A 21,473-nucleotide genomic window follows, 5' to 3' on the forward strand; every position below is an offset into this window, starting at 1 on the left:
AAATAAATTAGGCTACATCCAAACAATGGAAAACTATACAGTCATTATAATATCAAAAATTAGTTGATTATCAGGAAAATCTTCATAACATTTCAAAGAAAAATCTAGATTTCAAAGCATTATCTACAGTATGAACGCTTTCTTGTAAAAGCACAGAGCTGCATATGTGAAAACAAAGATTAGAAAAAATTTGGTCACTCTTTTTTCAAAGGTGGGACTTGGGGTGATATTTTTCTCTACTACAACTATATTTTGTAAAATTTCAACAAGAAACATGTATTTTTCTTTAATAAATAAAACTGTAAAAACTTTTATTAGAAAAAACGCTGACCGCTTGAATTTGTTTTGCTCCCAGTAGAATAAACTGCAGTATTTTATTACTTCAAATAGAGTTAATATCACTTCATTTTAACTTACAGTCTACCTTAGGCTTCTGCCTCAGCCTTATCCACTAAGTTCATCAAAGGATAGTAAATATTACTGGATTCCTAACTGCTCTAAGGCATTTTGATCAGAGAAGCATTTGTTAATGTAAAGACCTAGAAGGAGCCAGCAGGGGCCCAGTGTTCTTAAGTTTTTAGCTAGGAAATTAAGTGGCTCCAAAGATCGCATGGACTATTTTGTTACAGATGGGATGTGAATACAAAAATGGGAGCATCTGTATCTTTTCCTCTCTGTTTTGTCAGTAACATAACGGAAACACTTAACAATGTTGTCACTATTCCAAGTACATTAAAGAGGTTGGAAATTTGCGGAAATACAGTTTTGTTCTCTGCCTAAATAGACCTTCTTTCCCGCTGTTTACTCTTTGCCTTCAACAGGAGATCAATTCAAAATAACTCAGAAGATATTTATATTAAATCATTAAAGCAAATACACAATCCAACTTTAGATTCACAATCCTCTAGCTTCAGAATTTCTAGGTTTTCATGACCTGTGCCAAGACCGTCCTTAGCGTCTTGTATGTTTCTTCTATACAACCCCCTGTGGCTTTGTTTTAAAACATAAGTTGGCCTATGTGTAAATTTGTTTTCTCAGAAAGAAGGACGAAGCAGTTAAAAACTTTGCCGTATTTTCATAATCCTTACTGAATTTTCACATTTGCAATTGTTTTTATTTTGAATCTTTTAGCCAGCCCCACATATTTTGGATACAAAATTCCAACATTTGCAATCTTGCTCACACAAGATGCATTTTCCCTCCTTCTGATGTCTGACAGAAAAGTCGAGATGCTTGGACGCTCTACAGTAAGTAATTAAAGTGAACAATAAGCAAAGAGGGGATAATACGTGGCCTGGAGGAAGAACAGTACATAACTCAAAACTCCAGGTCACCTGGGATCAAAATGATCTACCCCGGTGTCAAGTCCTACAGACATTTAACATAGAGGGTCTTATGTACTTCCCAACCCAAGTTCATCTTGACAGATGAGGAAAATGAGGCTGAAAGAGGTTAGGAGTTTGCCTTAGGCCCAAATCTTATAAACACAGAAGCGAGGATGTAAACCCCAGGGCTTCCAACTCCTACTGCAGTGCTTTATATAGATAATGAGACATGGCACTGTTCTTACCTTAATTATTTTACTGTAAACGGCTCTGCTTCTTTTATCATTAAAAACAGAGTAAGCTTCCAGGTTCTAAGAGATAAAATTTTAATTACTCAGTAGTTTTTGTGTCTTACTTCCTTTCCCTAACTGGTAAAAAAAAATCAGTACATTTCAAGCATATGGAAAGAAATTGTTAAAGTGAAGTATAACTTCATAGTTATGGTGTATTTACTTACTTCAACACTTTTTATGCCTTTGGTAAGACTACTATTTGATAATAGGGAAGAAACACATATAAAATGATAGGCAATTCTGAGAAGAGCCACGAACTCCTTTAGCCAGCTCCACTTAACCTGGGTATGGTTCCAACATTTGCTCTCCTGCTCTCTCTCAGTGATGTGCTTCCCCGCCTTTAAAATACCTTTACCTCTTTATTGATATGTCAAATAAAGGGTAATTTAATACATCAAATAGTGGATAAGGTATTTTAGACAGAGAGAAAGCGTGTGAAAGACATATTTGGATAAAAGGACAAAGTGAACCGGGCATCTGCAAAAGAGGGTTCGCTTCATTATCTAGCTCAGGGCTGTCCAGTAGAGTTTTCTGTGACTGTAATATTCCATATCTGTGTGTCCAATAAAGTAGTAACTAGCTACCTGTAACTACTGAGCACCTGAGATGTGGCTTATGCGACCAAGTAACTAAATTTTAAATTTTATTTAATGTTAGCAAATTTAAATCAAAACCTAAATAGCCACACGTCTCACAGATGCTGTATTTGACAGTGTAGCTCAGGAGGACGCAGAGAATGCTGTGGCCTTGGGAAACTCATCATGATGCAGGTCTGAACCTCAACATTACTGTAACATCAACGTATTAGATATTAGATTTAGGGGGTCAAACTCATGAGAAAGTTTACTCATAAATTATTATAATATGGAAAGCTAATCCACAGGTTCCTATTACAGAAAGCTAACTTATAAGTTTCTTTAACATGGAAACCCAACTCACAAGTTATTAAAATATGTAAGCCAGAATGTCAACTTTTTAAACTACAGCAGCTGTTTTTCACTGGCTGCATATTAGAACCACCTAGGAGTTATGATAAAGAACTCAAGTTTGAATCCCATCTGCAGAGATTCTGAATGAAGCCCTGGCACTGTGTATTTGAAGAGCTCCTAGGGCCTGGTTTGGTGATATGACTTAAACCTTTAGTGGCTTCAGCTCTGTTAGCCTGGCTCACTCGTCTTAACCAGCAGGACAGGTCTGCCAAGTCTTTCTGATTTTCACTCACCTTCACATAAAGAATTTCTCTGCTGGACAAATGAGCAGGCCTGGTAGTGTGGAGGCTGCCCTGGGTCAACTCTTAGGTAAAGAGTTGAGGCCCTCTGCTCCTTCTGGGGATTATTAAACCCTTTTATTGTAAGATCTCAAAGCCATTTGGACATTTCTACCCGATCAGTGCTTGAATGGACACTTTCATCATTGGCCTTAGGGGTTCCTAATCTCTATGCTTCACAATGGGCAACCCCACCTTTGTCTTTTTGACAATCCCTTCATTTGCTAAGATCAGACAACCTGAGCTGGATGGACCCACAACGAAGTGACTCTGTGACCTTATTCTCATATTTAAAATAGTATGATAAGTATAATACCACTCACAATGATTATGATGATTAAGTGAGGTAAATAAACCTGAGTCACATATAACATTTAATGAGATTAGGTGGAGTTTAATGGCAAGAGAGTTGTGAGTTTTCTCTTTATCTACATAATTAAGAAAATTTCCAAGCACCAAAATTTAATTGAGCAAACTCAAAGTGGCTTTCATCTACTCTGAGGTTCTTGAAAAATATTTGCATAACTTTTATACTCACATTAAAAGAATGTATTTTCTTTCAAAGAAAATGTCTACCCCAATTACCCTGCACCTAATGCCTCCAAAGTATGGATGAAAGGTTGAACGCTGACACTAAGAGATATGAAGGGTCAAGCCAGCCCGCTGAGTGCAAAAATTGTGCTACAAAAGCTATTACTTATGATATGTAATAAAATAGGTATGATTGTCAAAAGTGTGTAGCAAAGTTTTGGAAGTTATAAAATAACTTCACAGCAGATGAGATTCCCATCTCTCTGCATATTTAAGATTTGCATGCTCTGGAATGAAGATCTGCCATGATCTGTGAACCACAGGTCTCCCATTCCCATTCCTACATGGGCAAGTTACATAGTCTCTCTACGACTTACTTTCTTCATAAAGTGAGGAGGTAGAGATGCTACTGCTGCCCTGCCCATCTCACCTTGGTCTACCTCAGAGGTCATCGCCAGATAATTTCTTAAAGGCCAAAGCCTTCTGCTCTCTGTCTGATGGCATTATCTGGCCACCAGGCTGTACTGTATCTACAAACAAGGCAGGCTAGAGGTTCTGGGGAGTTAAAACCCAAGGAGTGACCCTCAACAAATGAGGGATGGGAGTTACCAGCTAAATCCTGCAGCCACCTCAGCCTTCAGTGAGCCAGTTCTGAAGTGTTCTCCATACAGTTTCTCAGAGGGCCCCTCAGGGACTAAGTCCCAGTTGTCTGCAGCAGTAAATAATGTATTAACAAACTATTGCCTCATTTTACTTCTACTCCGTGCTTCCAGGATCATCTTCCAAATAACAATCTGCTCGCAAGTCCCTGTCTCCAAGTTGGCTTTTGGAGGAACACAGACCAAGACAGGGGATAATAACTGTATCCACTTCACAGGGCTGTTGTAAGAATTAAATTAGCTCATCCATGTACAGCACACAGAAGAACGGCAGTCGTATGGTAAACACTGAATGTTTGCCCTGGTAGTGCTTCTGGTGGACCTCCTCTGCAGCAAATAAAATCCATGACAAATTTGTTTCTTAGATTATGGAATTTCTGTGTCCATGATAAGAAGCACTTGCATCATATAAAGAAAAATGCAGGGGCTTCCCTGGTGGCGCAGTGGTTGAGAGTCCGCCTGCTGATGCAGCGGACGCGGGTTCGTGCCCCGGTCTGGGAGGATCCCGCATGCCGTGGAGCGGCTGGGCCCGTGAGCCATGGCCGCTGGGCCTGCGCATCTGGAGCCTGTGCTCCGCAATGGGAGAGGCCACGGCAGTGGGAGGCCCGCGTACCGCAAAAAAAAAAAAAAAAAAAAAAAGAAAAAAAGAAAAATGCAGCTAGAAAGAGTAAAAAGTGAACAGAAAATTCAGCTGACCAGTGAGCCATTTGCCCTTACCCTTGTAAGGCATGACAAGATGAAATTATGCCGTCACCTAGCAATGGAGCACCATGACAGTGAATAGCAGAGCAAATGATATTCAATTGTGGGGCATTTGCTACTTGCTTTGGAACAGTTTTTAGTCAACATATTTGTCTTGTCCACATGTCCTCTATCAGATTTCATCAAAATTTATTTTTAGTTTTGGTTGGCTTTTTTAGTTACTAGCCTTCATTGAAATAGAGCATTGATATTTAATTTCACAGTTACACATGGTATAGGACTTCATTTCCCAGTATATTTGTATGGCTTTTTTGTGTACAGATACTAACAGATTTTCTGTTTAATAGTACGTTAGTACCTCTTTTCTGATTAGTAAAATGTTACGGAATATCCAGAACTGAGGATTTCCTATTGAGAGTTTCCACTGAGAGGATACTGTATTGACAAGAACAAACCATGCTTTCCTGACAAATCCTTCTTACATATAAATATATATATATATATATATGTATATATATACATATATATAAATATATATACATACACACACACACACACACATATCCAAAACAAAGTAACTGTAAAATGGTGATGCACTGGATACCCTTGCAAACATAACAGCAATTCTAATAGCAATAACAACAGTTTTGCATGTGCAGAAGTACTGTCAATATAACCCAATTCCATCACAGTGCGATCCTTGGCTCTGGATAAACATGACTTAAAATCACAACCTCAATGGCCTCTATCTTAGGGAGTTCTTTCCAATACGTGAACACTTTTCCTCATGATATTAAACAATAATTACAAAATAAATACTAAGGAGTTGTGAATCATTGACTCTTGAAAAGTCAACCTTCTAATATCTGGGCTTGGCTAATTCTTAGCACAAGATGTTAAGAGGAAACATATAAAATTAATATTACAGTTAACTATTATTATATATTTTAACTATTTATTTTACAAAATGAATGTCAAGGAGTTGTGAATCAATGAATCTTAGAGATCTGACCCTTTGATATTTGAGTTTGGCTAATTCTTAGCATAGGAATAAGAAGAAATTGACCTAAAATTGCTGAAAGAAAATATAGTCTTACTGTAAGTTTTTTTTTTACTATATATATATATATATATATATATAATCACTAATATTATAACAAACATGAGAAGAAATATAAATAATAGCGAGCCTAGAAACCTGCCATTCTAGTTTAATATTTGTGTTAGTTTATCATTTCAAATATAGAAAAGATCCACCCTTCCATGCAACCCATCTGTCTTGGAATTGCGTTATCCTGTTGATGGGTTCTATCACTATTCCCTCACTTCAGCTGCAAACTAAAGGGGAAATGACCTCATTCAGAAATGCTTGCCAAGTAGTATTAGTTTGGACTGATTATATAAAAGTGACATCTCATCAGTGAGGTCACAAGTCTTCAATGTTGAACTTGGGTGTGACAAAGTGGAAGATCATTTGAAAAATTATTATCTTAGTGTTGTATATAGTTAACTATACGTTTACTCTATTTCTTATCTTTGTTCAGAATATTTCAACTTCCCCCACTGGATGAATTGGTGAGGAACAAAATGGATATCTGAATTAAATACTAGACATCCAAATAAAAGATTCATTAAAATAAATGACAACAAATGAATGGTGCCTTGAACAGTGCCTGGCACATAAAGTAAGCTATAAATGGTAGATACAAATAGCTACAGCAACTGTAGTGCTCTTGGAAGCATCATAACTTTGCAGCATGCACTACTCGTCACCATAATCTTTGGATTTGGGGTGTGTACTAAGTATCATTGCTGTAAAGCAAAACGGGGGAAATGATTTAATTGCAATGCAACAGATACAAGAAAAGGAAAGATTTCTATTTTCTGGTACCTCTGATACTTCCTCTCTATACGTAATATGAGGACTAATCTAGAGAGAGTGGCAAATATTTTGGACCCCTTTACCTTAAAATTCTTTGAATGGTAAACCCATAAATGGACCTTCTCTCTCCGCTTTCATAATAATGTTATTTCAGACAACAAATTCTGGTGAACGTCTCTGATGTGCCAGACACCATGCGATATAAATAGGAAATTCCAAAATACGTCTCAGACATTGTTCAATTTCCCAAAAACTTACAAAAGGAGGCTGGAAAATAAAGGAGGGATAAACAAGGAAGCTAAAACTAATTGGATAGCACACAAAGAGAAGTGTACCTCTCTCACAAAACGTTTTTTGTTGTCTCTTAAAGTGTTTACTGTGCCTATTGACCAAATTAGTATCTCAGGCAACTCAAATTTCCATCCTCACTAAGTACAGAGGTGTGACTAACAATGAAGTAAGAGGGCAACAGAAAATAATTTAATGATTGGTGTGTGTGCGTTACAAACCCACAAAATAACTATGTTTTACATTTAAGGAGCTCAAAACACCCATGTTTATTCCCTGACGCTAAAAAGCTGTGATTTTGATTCTTATTTATACGATTTTCCTATAAATCTTTAGACCCTTTAAAAATACTGTACACTCACTGTTCCAAAATGCTCATGAAGGAGGTTTTCAAAACAGCTCCCCGACTTCATTATTGGTACTTCTTTGGTTCATTTGATACTATTTTACAAAGATAAATGGGGATTGATTTATCTAATCAAAAATCATCCCCAGAGGGCTTCCCTGGTGGCGCAGTGGTTGAGAGTCCGCCTGCCGATGCAGGGGACACGGGTTCGTGCCCCGGTCTGGGAAGATCCCACATGCCGCAGAGCGGCTAGGCCCGTGAGCCATGGCTGCTGAGCCTGCGCATCCGGAGCCTGTGCTCTGCAAGGGGAGAGGCCACAACAGTGAGAGGCCCGCCTACCGCAAAAAAAAAAAAAAAAAAAAAAAAAAAAAAAAAAAAAAAATCATCCCCAGAAAATAAAGTTTCTCCCATTCTCTATGGTATCATTTTTAAAATGATTAAGCATGATTGAAATACACAATGTTATTTTAGTTAAAAGATTAAAATATAATGCCATGTAAATCCAGTAAACTCAAAGGTTATGCTATGAAAGCAAATGTTTCCACAGAGAAGCTTCATGGAATGTTGACAATTCTAAATTTCCGAATTCCAGCTTGCTTTTTCTTCACCTTTTGCTTTACATGCTGAAACTGTATTACTATTCCAGTGCTTAGATGATTAAATGTTCAAAATCACTCCTGCTTTGACTTTCTGTAAATTTAAATTGTACAACCTTGGGAAGCGTTAGCACCACCGTCTTTGATGTTAAGCATTGATGTTAAGGATAAGACAAATATATTGGGTGATTTCAAAAATAAAGCTCTACATCTGTGTAGTTCCTTGGAGTGCATGGAGCACATTCACTTTTAACCCAGTGGTGAGGAGAGGCAGCACCGAGACTGTAGGCAGCGGCCAAGCACAGTGGTCGAGGCCAGTGGACAGCAGTGATGTGTACTAAACAGCAAGAAGAGTGGACAAAGTGGACACTAAGTGTGCACTTAGTGTGTTTTTGTCCACACTAAGTGGACAAAAACAGAAATAGTGTCCAATTTTGCTGAACACTAAATGGGGAGGTGACCTGGCCTGGGAAGGAAGATTTTACAGATGGCAGAATCCAACTGCAGCTCCTGGGGACATGCATTTTTATTCACAGAATGAAGTTTTAGACATTTGCTGTCTATTTCTTACTGTGCTAGGTACTCTCACCTGGAGTGTATGCAATCTGCCTAATATGTGGGAAGGTAGATAAGCTCAAGACTCAGTTATCACTTTCCAGGAGATGAGCTGTAACTATCAATCTGTAGAAAGAAGACTAGCAGACTCTATGGATTATCCTTATCTAAACACTAACTGCTCCTACATAAATGCAGTTGGTTTTAAAACTTAATCAACCATATGGCTTTGTTCATATCTTCACCAACACTATTATCTAAAACATAGGGAATTTTTTTTTTTTTTTTTTTTTTTCTTTTTGTGGTATGCGGGCCTCTCACTGTTGTGGCCTCTCCCGTTGCGGAGCACAGGCTCCAGACGCGCAGGCCCAGAGGCCATGGCTCACGGGCCCAGCCGCTCCGCGGCATATGGGATCCTCCCAGACCGGGGCACGAACCCGTATCCCCTGCATCGGCAGGCGGACTCTCAACCACTGCGCCACCAGGGAGGCCCCATAGGGAATTTTTTAAAGCAATACTATCCTCTAGAAAACAGGAAGACAAATGTAATTTGTTTTCTAGAACCACAAAGTTCCCAGTTAATTGTATTAATTTTCTAAATATTAATGAGCAATGAGTTAGAGCTGTGAGGGTTCCACAGATATAAAGGCAATGTCTTATCTTCAAGGAATTTAGAGTAGCATTGTTAAGATATAAATTTCATTGGGCAAAGTACTTTGGGGAAGTATAATTAAAATTTTACTCTTTGCCTAAATAGACATCTAAAGGATAATTTAAGAAATATCTGCACAATTCAACTCTAGATTTTATTTACAAGATTACCAGATGAGCACATCATAAATATCTGATCAACTTCTCAAAAGAATGATTGAATAAATTTTCTTATTTTCAAGTAGTCAGTTATGACTTATAGTAACAAGATGAACATAATTCTTATACTGGGAGATCCTCTGGAGATTAATCTATTTTATATGCTATTGTCATATAGTCTAAAATACATAAATTTGGGAGGGATGAATTGGGAGTTTGGGATTAGCAGATGCAAACTATTATGTACAGAATTGATAAACTATAAGGTCCTACTGTACAGCACAGGGAACTATGTTCAATATCCTGTGATAAACCATAATGGAAAAGAATATGAAAAAGAATGTATGTATATACATATATATGTGTATAACTGAATCACTTTGCTGTAGAGCAGAAATGAACACAACATTGTAAATCAACTATACTTCAATAAAATAAATTTTTAAAAAGTACTAAAATAAAATACATAAGTCTTATCATGAGAAGTCTTTCAACCACTGGTGGTATCATTCTCACCGTGTTTTCTCTGGCATTTGAGGACCCTCACAACCTGTTACCACTCTAGGACTATGTTTTAGGTCGGGTGCATGCTTATCTTCTCAATCAGACAAAAAAATACAGTCTGAACTTTACTGGGAACCAACCCAGTGATCAATAAACACTTATTGGCTCCTCCTCATTAGGGAGCATGCCCACACCCTTGCTCTCCGGGTGTGCATCTCTGCCTTGCTTCTGTCTTAACTAAGCAAACTGTTCCTCTGCCTGCTCTCCCACTTGTTGTTGTGCTATGTCTCTAATAATAAAGTACATGCTTTTACAAAAAGAAAAAAACACTTATTAACTGAGACATCATATGACATTCTAATTTTTCTTTCCAATTTTCTTCTTTTACCCAAATCTAAAATAATGATTGTGCATATGACTTTCCAGGGAGCCTCAGTGTTTTTATAGAAGCAAGAAATCTAACAGTTCAACAACATAGCATCTGCTAACAATCTCCCTGTAGTATTTTTACTGCCAGGATTCCTTCACTAGCATTTACAATGATTACAGACTTAACAAGTTTATTAAATTACATTGAAAAAAACTCTTTCCAGGTTAGAAGAATTAGTTGTTTTGTTGTTGTTTCAAACAACTTGCTCCTTCTTTATCCTCTTTTTGATATCTACCCAATGCTATCTTTTTAAAAATGAAAGTCTATAAAACATACTGATAAGTTATTCACCTTAGCCATTTTTCCTCAAGGGACTTTTAGCCTCCCTCCTAATGTTTCGAGAATGAGTAGAATCAACAAAGAAAGTTTGAGACCTTTGGGCTAGTGAGATATTTAACTTTCCTTCACATTCATTGATTATTTTAAATATGAAACGAAAAAAGCTTTACATAATTTACATGCAGCTTTTCATGGTAAATGTGTTTACAGTTAGGAGAAAACAAGCACAGAGTATACATGAATTTAATTACAGGCTTTAGTTAGTTCTGCTTATAGGATTACCTTCATATTTAGGCACACAAGCTTTGAAAAGTGCTGAAGATATACAGATAAGAGGCTGACCACACTTCCTGTTTCCCCAGACAGTTCTTGTTAATGCATGTTGTGTCCTGTCTGGTTAGTGCCCACTATTACTCTCCAGAGTGTTTTGTTTGAAGGATAAATTTATGATCATCCTAGAGATAAGTCATATTAAAATTGTGTGAAAATAATATTGTGATCAAAAGATAGTTGAGGGCTTCCCTGGTGGCGCAGTGGTTGAGAGTCCGCCTGCCGATGCAGGGGACACGGGTTCGTGCCCCGGTCCGGGAAGATCCCACATGCCGCGGAGCGGCTGGGCCTGTGAGCCATGGCCGCTGAGCCTGCGCATCCGGAGCCTGTGCTCTGCAACGGGAGAGGCCACAACAGTGAGAGGCCCGTGTACCGCAAAAAAAAAAAAAAAAAAAAAAAAAAAGATAGTTGAACTACCTCTAAATAAAGATCAATTTTTCAAAAGACTCTCAGAAAAAAATTTTTTCAATATTTTCAGTGTTGATCACTTGAATGTGTTACAAAGACATGTTCCAAAAATTCAGCATTGAATATGGAGTCATGACAATCACATCATTTAACTGGTTGAAAAGTCCTTGATTTCAAGCCATTACCAACTTTCATATATACACTTTCAAAGTTTTTGGAAATAAATAATTTTTTAAAATTCTCATTAAAAATGAGTCACTTAACAGGTCAATTTTATAAGATATTTTGAAAGATTTTTAGATTTTTGGAATCCTCTAGCAAAGTCAACAGTTGCATTAGAGTCTCAGAAGAAGAAGTGGTGTTCCATTATCTTAAACGAGGTAACCTTTTCTGTCTGCGTGCTATGGGCCATTTTAGACCACTTTTTTTGTTTGTTTTTTGCGGTACGCGGGCCTCTCACTGTTATGGCCTCTCCCGTTGCGGAGCACAGGCTCCGGACATGCAGGCCCAGCGGCCACGGCTCACGGGCCCAGCCGCTCTGCGGCATGTGGGATCTTCCTGGACCGGGGCACAAACCCATGTCCCCTGCATCGGCAGGCGGACTCTCTACCACTGCGCCACCAGGGAAGCCCATTTTTTGGACCACTTTTGAAGCGTATGAACCCCTACTGATAAATGTATTTTTTAAACGTATAAAATAAAATACTTAGTATTACAATGGAAACCAATTATATTAGAATACAACTATCAAAAAATCAAAATATATTTTAAGAAGCAAACATAAAGTAATAAATAAGCTTCTTCATTTATTCATTAAATAATATTATTGAAAAGCAGGTCTAATAACTGCCATAATTACCAAGTAGTGATGAGCATAAATGATACTTTGAGGTTATATGCAATACCCATAGTGTGATCTGAAAAGTCACAAGTTCTGCTCATGCTACTGTGGTTTATCAACTACATTCACAATTGGAGAAAATTTTCACAAAGAAATTGGTGAAAATGAAGCTGTAATTTTTTTCCCAACCAAGTTCATGAGCTCTTTGAATTCTATTGTTACAGTACAACATTAAGAAAGCCTAGAGGTCAAACTTGTTTATCATAAGTCCATAGTTAATTCATCAAACAACTACCTACCCTTGTAATCAGGCCACAAAAGAACATTTCTGAAAACAGAACTTCCCACTGAATGCTTTTTAACAACAACAACAACAAAAAAAAAAGGCTTTCACTCAAAATTCAGTTCAGATCAATTGTGAGTGACAGCTGTCCATCATAATGCAGTATAAATTGAATGTACTGAATGGAAACAAAGTCGGTGTTTTCTAGGATTTTTTAGAAACAAAAAAACAAAGAGCCCCTAAAACACAGACATAGCATTTTATATTAAACAGTATGTCCCTTATCCCTATCACTGATATTTTAAAATCAAAGTTACATTTTTACAAATTTTTTTCTTCAGGTTTGCATTTTCTCATTTTAATTTAACAGCATAATATAGTCATCGACTATTTAAGCTTTTCTTTCTCAGAACTTTGAATGATATCCAATAAGCAAAGACATCAAAAATACATATGCACAGTTAAGGCTCTCGGCCTCAGTGGTTTCATTGCCTAGAACAGACTACAAATGACTGGTAATTAAACACAGCCATTGCCTGAGAGACAAGGTTGAATCACAGATCATTAGAATCTAAAGGGACCAGAGAAGCCACTTTGTCTAACCCTCACTTTACAAATGAGGAACCAGAGACAATGAGAGTTTGAGGGACTTTCCAAGATGACCGTGGAGAAGCTAGCCCAACAGTTAATGCAACACTCCCTCTAGCTCCCTACAAGGGCAAACTGTGTCCCTGGCTCCACTTCTATCAAAGTATTGCTATTGAGACAAGAGGTTATAATCAATTAGAAATACATCTTATTTATAGATTTTTGCTCCCAAATATGAGAATTAGATGACTTAAATGGAGATCACATCTGCAGAACAGAGGTCTTTAAAAAATATTAAAAGATCAAGAATGTGCCCTAAATAGTTTCAAGGTCTAATGTATTAGTAATGTTAGTCTGACTTCTGAAAACCCAGGTTTCAATAGTCATCCCTTATTTTATTTTTTCAGATGGCCTTTTTTTTTCTAATTATAAAAGGAATACACATCCATTATAATAAATTTTGAAAACACAAAGACAAATGAAGAAGAAAATAACAAGAAGCCATATCCCCAGAGTGAAAGCCATATATTGGTAGTGTTGGTAATATTTCAGCATATTTCTTTCCAGATATAAATGTATATGTGAATATATAGCTATATAATGTAAACTTACATATTAAGATAATACTGTACCTAAAATTTTATAGCCTGCCTTTTCTCTTAGCATTGTACCATGATCATCTTCCCATTGAATTAAAATTATTTCTAAAACTTCATTAATGTGAAAGTCTGTGTTTGGTGGTTATTAAAGTAATACAGTTTAAAGACATTATAATCAATAAAATGATCTCATTATATAATTTTCAATTGCTGGATTATGTAGGCTAGCATCGGATCAGGTAACTCTAATGCATTAAATTGCTCTAAATATTAAAAACATATGTTTACAGGATTATCTTTAGAAAAATTTAAGTGCCCAATGGCTAAAATCATTGGGGGAAAATGCATAATATCCCAGGAAATTAGAGAAAGGAAAACTCAAAGAGATACCTCCTGCTACTATTACATGTGGGAAGATTCAAAAAGGTACTACAACAGGAAATCCTGACAGTGCTCTGTAAAGTCATGAAGGAACACAGTGCTCGGTCAAGGAAGCAGCAATTGGTACAAACATTTAGTGCCTGGCTCATGCAGGAATTCAATAAATATTTGTTGAATGAATAAATGGGAATCAATTTACCAACATGTATCTAGACACCTGAATATGATTATACCCTTTGACTGATAATCTTACTTAAGGGAATATATACCATATATGCACTTGGTCACAACAAAATGTCCGGGACTTGTATGTTGATTAAGTAAATGACAGAGGTATAAAGAGCCATACAGACAATTCATACTGATTTAACAACTATACGAAAATTATGTCTTGCCTATACTGTAATTCTTAGTTTTAAATGATTGAAATATTTAAAATATTGGTGTATTTAATCTCTTGGTATAAGATTTTATTTCATTCTTTTAATGAAATAATTGTTAATTTTAAAATTGAAGAAAATCACTGCGTTAAAAAAAATTTGAGAAGCCCAGATGAAAAAACTATTATGTTTCTTCCAAAATATTTTCTTACAGTCAATCTCAAAGGTTTTGCCCACCCATTTGTCCTTGAATATCACAGAAGACAGGCACAAGACTTCCTTTGATAGTCATCCCAATGGTGGGAGAAAACAGTCGTGATGTTCTCTTTTCCTAGTACCATGACTTAGAAAACTCTGATACTTCCTCTTACCTAACCTTAGCCTAAGTATTAGAGAAGTTATTAAATCTAACACACACACTAACACACACAAAACTTAGAGTGGCAAGCTTTTAGAAACCAACACAACTCAATACCTCTATAAGCTCTGATGGTTCATGCCCTTCTTCCACCACAATTAGTTGAGATCTTCCTTTCCTTTCATTGTCCCGAATGCCAATGGCAACCTGGCTGGCCTTCAGACGCTCATATTTGTTGCAAGAGGATCCACACCACTGGTAAATTTCCTAAAAGAAAAAGACAGGTCTTTTGACCCCAGGAATACGTGGAGGACATTCAGCCCTGGTGTAATACACACTGTGATTAATTAGGAGAAAAACAAAAAGGTCTAAAAAATTAAATTAAATTGATCTATTGTTGAGGTATATATAATTTTATATATTTAATTTATACCTCATTCTGTATCCTGTTGCTTTCAGTTAGCATTATAAAGTAAGCATTTTTAAACATGGAAAATATAAATATATACCTCAGCATTCTCTGTGTATATAATCTACTAAGTACAATTTATAAAAGTAAATTTATATAAATTATTTAATTTTAGAATAATAAATCTAACATATTTCAGATAGTCAAGAATCTGTTATAGTAGGAATATGCTCTTGATGATCATAAAACATGACCTATCTCTTTTGTAAAGCAATTTAACAATTCTTATCAAGAATCATAAAGAGTTAAAACTCTGACCCAGTAATATCACTATCTGGAATTTATTTTAATAAGTTATTCATAAAGAAGAGAAAACAACACATGTACAAGGGTTTTTACTGATGTGATTATATTAGTGAGGCATTGGAAAGACGTTAAATGTTCAACAATAGGATTACAGTTATATAAATTATGATATATAGAAAAAATATTTAAACATCAAAATTATACTTTAACAGAAATTTAGAAAAATAGAAACAGCAGTTTGGTATACTGTAAATTATATACATTAGTTGCCACTTAGATTAAAATATATATTTTAGACTTAGGTACAGTGTTCAGAAAGTATACAGTAACAGTAAAATAACAATAAAATGTCATTTTCTCCATTAAATGTGGTTTAACAAAAGAAAGAAAGAAATGTAATGGTACCCAGGCCTGGTAGGATGTGGGAGCGGGTATTATCACACACTATTTGGGTGGTAGATACTGACACAGGCTTTTTTTGAGGGCACTTTGGTGTCATACCAAAAAATTGTATATGCTTTTAAAATCAGGAAATTCAGTTTCTAGGAATCTATTTTATAGAACTATTCAAACACGGGATGCAAAAACAAAGAAACAAACAAAACAAACACAAATGCCCATCAACAGGGAGATGGCCATATAAATGTCATTATGTGGATACTACAGACTATTCTTCAGTGGTTAGAAATTGAGGACAATGTTTAAACACCGATGTTAAAAATATCCAGGTATATCATAAATAACATAAAGCCGCAGAATAATATAGCTCCATTAAAGTACAGAAACAAAAATATAAGCTCTGTTTCTGCCTTTGCAGAAAAAGATTTTTAAAGATACACAGTATCTTTAATACATGGGAAGGGGCATGTATTTGCATAAAGAAAGCCTTCAGTTTTTGCTGTATCTAAATCAGTGTTTTTTCCTTTTCTTTTTTAAATGTCACTCACATTTATTAGCTGCCTATTGGGAGCTAGATGTTGGGAATAAAGAGATGAATGAGCGAAAACTAGCAAGGAGAGACTGACATGTAGACAACTAATGCTAATAATACGTTTGCACTACACTTAGTTTTCAAAACGTTTCCACACATACTTCCTGTAGTCAATCCGGAGAGGGGGTTGCTTTGTGGTTATTGCTTTGTGGTTAAGTACAATATAAAGGAGACAGACTTCAGCAGCCACTTTCTATGTGGCTTTATGTTTGCAATTTTTAAAAGAGGAAATAAATTAATAATAGCAAATAAAAGGGCACCCCAAAATTCAGAGAGACAGGCTCTTTTCTCTAATCACAAGACATTTCCAGTCCAGAGTCATTTCTCCATTCAAAAATAGTTCACTGATTACCTGAAATTGGGCAGGATCCCTCTCCCTGGGGGCACAACGTGAAAGCACACAGGCCGGCGACAGTCTCTCTGTCCCCTTAAACCGGCCTCCCACTCCCATGATCCTGCTTCACCTCTTCCACATTCCTCTTCAAGAATAAAATATAAGTCTTAGGAATTCAAGCCTTTATAAGAAGTAAAAGAAAAAGAGACTGTGCTTTGCAATCCTTTCATTTTAGAATCTAATTTAGTTACTCAACATCATTAAGGGGTGTTTCTTTTCTGTTTTTCAAAGAATTGCATGCCGCTATTGTTTCCGCTCTAACCTCTTTTCTATACCTGGGTATCTGAACGTGAGGCTCACATTTGAATACCAGGCCCAGGCGAACAGTTACAAAGAGTGAAAATAAATGGTTCCCAATGAACGATTAGCCAACATCTAATCACTGAGCATTAAAATCAGGTGGAGGAGTAAGGTGGTGATTATTTTTTTTAAAAAATGGATACCTCAGCCTACCCTTAGGGACTCTCAGGTGTGTTCTGGGCAGCCGCATTTATTGAATGCTCCCCAGATGATTCTAAGCATTAAACCAAGGCTGAGAACCTCTGCTGGTCCCCAGGAGCACGTTGTACCAGGCAGGTGTTACAGGAAATCTGTAATTTCTAGTTACCCAATGCAGTCAAGCAGGCTACTCTGCCAGTACACTTAGGCTCTTAGCTTAGGTTCCTTTTCTACCTTATTCCATGATATTTTGCAAATGATTCTTTTCTTAGTAGACCTGAGAAAGCAAACTTCCAATTTTTACATAACAGTGAAATATAGGAAGTGGATCAGAAGTGAGCTCTCTAGATATCTCAGGCTTGTAAACAATTTTCATTACTGATTTGCTCTGTATTTTTATATTCATCTAATAGATGTTTATATTCTCCCTACCTTAGTTGTGTAAATGGCCTCTCATCCACTTCAAAGAGATTATAGAAAAGCACACTAAATTTTTTTTTTTTTTGCGGTACGCGGGCCTCTCACTGTTGTGGCCTCTCCCATTGCGAGCACAGGCTCCGGACGCGCAGGCTCAGCGGCCATGGCTCACAGGCCCAGCCACTCCGCAGCATGTGGGATCTTCCCAGACCGGGGCACGAACCCGTGTCCCCTGCGTCGGCAGGCGGACTCTCAACAACTGCGCCACCAAGGAAGCCCTAAATTTTTTTTTTAACATCTTTATTGGGGTATAATTGCTTTACAATGGTGTGTTAGTTTCTGCTTTATAACAAAGTGAATCAATTATACATCTACATATATCCCCATATCCCCTCCCTCTTGCGTCTCCCTCCCACCCTCTCTATCCCACCCATCTAGGTGGTCACAAAGCACTGAGCTGATCTCCCTGTGCTATGCGGCTGCTTCCCACTGGCTATCTATTTTACATTTGGTAGTGTATATATGTCCTTGCCACTCTCTCACTTCGTCCCAGCTTACCCTTCCCCCTCCCTGTGCCCTCAAGTCCATTCTCTATGTCTGCGTCTCTATTCCTGTCCTACCCCTCGGTTCTTCAGAACCTTTTCTTTTTTTTTTTAGATGCCGTATATATGTGTGCATACGATATTTGTTTTTCTCTTTCTGACTTACTTCACTCTGTATGACAGACACTAGGTCCATCCACCTCACTACAAATAACTCAGTTTCATTTCTTTTTATGGCTGACTAATATTCCATTGTATATATGTGCCACATCTTCTTTATCCATTCATCTGTCTATGGACACTTAGGTTGCTTCCATGTCCTGGCTATTGTAAACAGAGCTGCAATGAACATTGTGGTACATGACTCTTTTTGAATTATGGTTTTCTCAGGATATATGCCCAGTAGTGGGATTGCTGAGTCGTATGGTAGTTCTATTTTTTGTTTTTTAAGGAACCTCCATACTGTTCTCCATAGTGGCTGTATCAATTTACATTCCCACCAACAGTGCAAGAGGGTTCCTTTTTCTACACACCCTCTCCAGCATTTATTGTTTGTAGATTTTTTGATGATGGCCATTCTGACTGGTGTGAGGTGATACCTCATTTTAGTTTTGATTTGCATTTCTCTAATGGTTAGTGAAAATCACACTAAATTTTATTAGTATCTGTAAAGCATTAAGGAAGTCTGGTAAAATGTGTTTAAAAAGAATTATAGCTAATGATAATTTTCTAAATATAATTATTATTTAACATAGAATTTTACAATATTCTTTGGATCCCAAAACATTTTCCATGATATTACTTTGGGTTGGGAGTTTTATGTGCAGTATCAATTCACAGATAAATTTAGTTGTAGAAAATATTCCTCACCATTGCTTAGAGACCAGTTTCAACCTTTAAAATAGCAAAAACATATCTAGGAAATACTCATAAAATTAATAAAACTTTTAATAGTGAAGTTTTCCTTTTAACTCAAAGATGACTAAATCACTAAAGAAAGTGTTACCAAAAAAATTTTTTACTGAGCATGAAAATGAATGTTTTGTGTTATGCTTACTCTTTCATTACTTTCACCTTATTTTGTGCTAAATAAAGTGACATATTATCTTATTTACTAGACTTAATTTTCAGTGGCTAACTCAGACAAGAAATACAATAAAAGGTGGACTTTAATTTTAAATTGCTAAAAGCCAAAACTGTTTAAAAAATTAATTTAAAAACCCTTTTCATTCAATGCTAATTAATGTTTTATACAAATATAGTTTGTTCAATAATGGTAGCAGTACATTAAAACATGTTTTAACTTTTAAACAGAATTTGAGCCATTCACTAAATTTGAGCAACTTATATTCCACCACATGTAGATGATGTGTTTAAGACATCTTATTTTAACAGAGCTGTACAGTGATGAGATGAATGTGTGTAGTACTATTAATAAACTGTGTTAGCCCAACACTTACTCTATTCAGAGGTAGTTGGTTAAGACTATTCACCACTCCGGGCACAAGGAAACTTTGTACTCAATCAGCCCCATGCTTGAAAAACTCTCCTATAATGCAACTTCACCTTTTTTTTAGAGGGCATGGGCTAAAAAAAGAAATTCTGCATAGAGCTAGAAGATGTCTGAATTGATATGATAGGTTGATATATATTATTACAACCATAAAAAGTTTTTATTATATTTAAATTGTTTTATTTGTAATACTTTAATGGGATTTAGATGAAAAACCTTTTGTAAATCTGATTTAAGTGTACTAGACACTGAAAATTGTAGAGCAAACATGGTTTCAGAGGCAACTATTTTTACCTTGTCAGATCCTAAGGGATTTAACAACTCAACACTAAATGTTATATTTGGGGAGGGAGGGAAGGATATAAAAACTCCCTGTAAATATGGAAATATCCATTCAATTTAGAATGAAGTCCACTTAAATTTTGGCTGAAATTTGCTGACATGCATTTTGCCCACGAACATCCTCTAGTAGAAGTTTGTGAAACTATAATTAACTCAATGTACAAACTATTAAAGGAAAACAAAATCACTCTGGATAGTTCGAAAAGGAAAAAAGAAGGGAGTAAAGAGAAACTGTTACTGGCAATTAGTTCGGACCACCAGTAACAAGAAATAAAAACAAGTGAGTGATATTCATAGAAACAAACACACTGGGGACAGACTTAGAGGTTTCTAAAATTTCCTTTAAACTACATGGTCAGAGTTAACAAGTCAAACATCAAAGTGCAGCCAAACCTCATTTGGGGACAGGAAATAAGAGCAGAAATAAAACAATGGTCAATGATGCCCTTGAAGGGAGGCAAGATTAAAGGAGACCCCCAAACAGCCATGTGATGGTGACTCATAACATGGGCAAATAATTCAGATGGAATTGCTACTCTTTTGTCCTTTTCTAAGTTTTTTACTCTAAATACATCTAAAAGTTTATAAAATGGGTGGGGGCAGACTTCTTTCTCTCCCTTGCTTCTACTGGCTTTATTTTTCCTGTGTTTAGTTTTCCCTTAGATCTAGTTAACCAAATATAGAAGTTCATTCAGATACCCCTCTAGGCTGGAGATTCTCCAAGAACTGCTTAACAGCCACTATGGAGAACAGTATGGAAGTTCCTTAAAAAACTAAAAATAGAACTACCATATGACCCAGCAGTCCCACTACTGGGCATATACCCTGAGAAAACCATAATTCAAAAAGAGACATGTACCAAAATGTTCATTGCAGCTCTATTCACAATAGCCCGGAGCTGGAAACAACCTAAGTGTCCATCATCGGATGAATGGATAAAGAAGATGTGGCACATATATACAATGGAATATTACTCAGCCATAAAAAGAAACGAAACTGAGCTATTTGTAATGAGGTGGATAGACCTAGAGTCTGTCATACAGAGTGAAGTTAGTCAGAAAGAGAAAGACAAATACCGTATGCTAACACATATATACGGAATTTAAAAAAAAAAATGTCATGAAGAACCTAGGGGCAAAACGGGAATAAAGACACAGACCTAGTTGAGAATGGACTTGAGGATATGGGGAGGGGGAAGGGTAAGCTGTGACAAAGCGAAAGAGAGGCATGGACATATATACACTACCAAACGTAAGGTAGATAGATAGTGGGAAGCAGCCGCAGAGCACAGGGAGATCAGCTCAGTGCTTTGTGACCGCCTGGAGGGGTGGGATGGGGAGGGTGGGAGGGAGGGAGATGCATGAGGGAAGGGATGTGGGAACAGATGTATATGTATGACTGATTCACTTTGTTATAAAGCAGAAACTAATTAAAAAAAAAAAATTACATCTGTAAACCTCCCCTTTGAACAGCAGTCCTGGAATGA

The 21,473-nt window shown here is 36.6% G+C and overlaps 1 protein-coding gene across 1 annotated transcript in view; it reads right to left on the minus strand.

The window, feature by feature from the left end:
- Nucleotides 1-21,473, minus strand: part of SCIN (scinderin) — a gene marked incomplete at its 5' end in the record, with an annotated part of 85,022 nt that overhangs the window by 42,237 nt on the left and 21,312 nt on the right. The window contains one exon of the mRNA XM_081244547.1: nucleotides 14,753-14,902. Within this exon, the coding sequence (XP_081100673.1) occupies nucleotides 14,753-14,902 (150 nt within the window). The remainder of the gene's footprint in view (nucleotides 1-14,752; nucleotides 14,903-21,473) is intronic.

Source organism: Mesoplodon bidens (assembly GCF_964165515.1).
Source record: "Mesoplodon bidens genome assembly, chromosome: 9".
Classification (NCBI taxonomy): Eukaryota; Metazoa; Chordata; class Mammalia; order Artiodactyla; family Ziphiidae; genus Mesoplodon; species Mesoplodon bidens.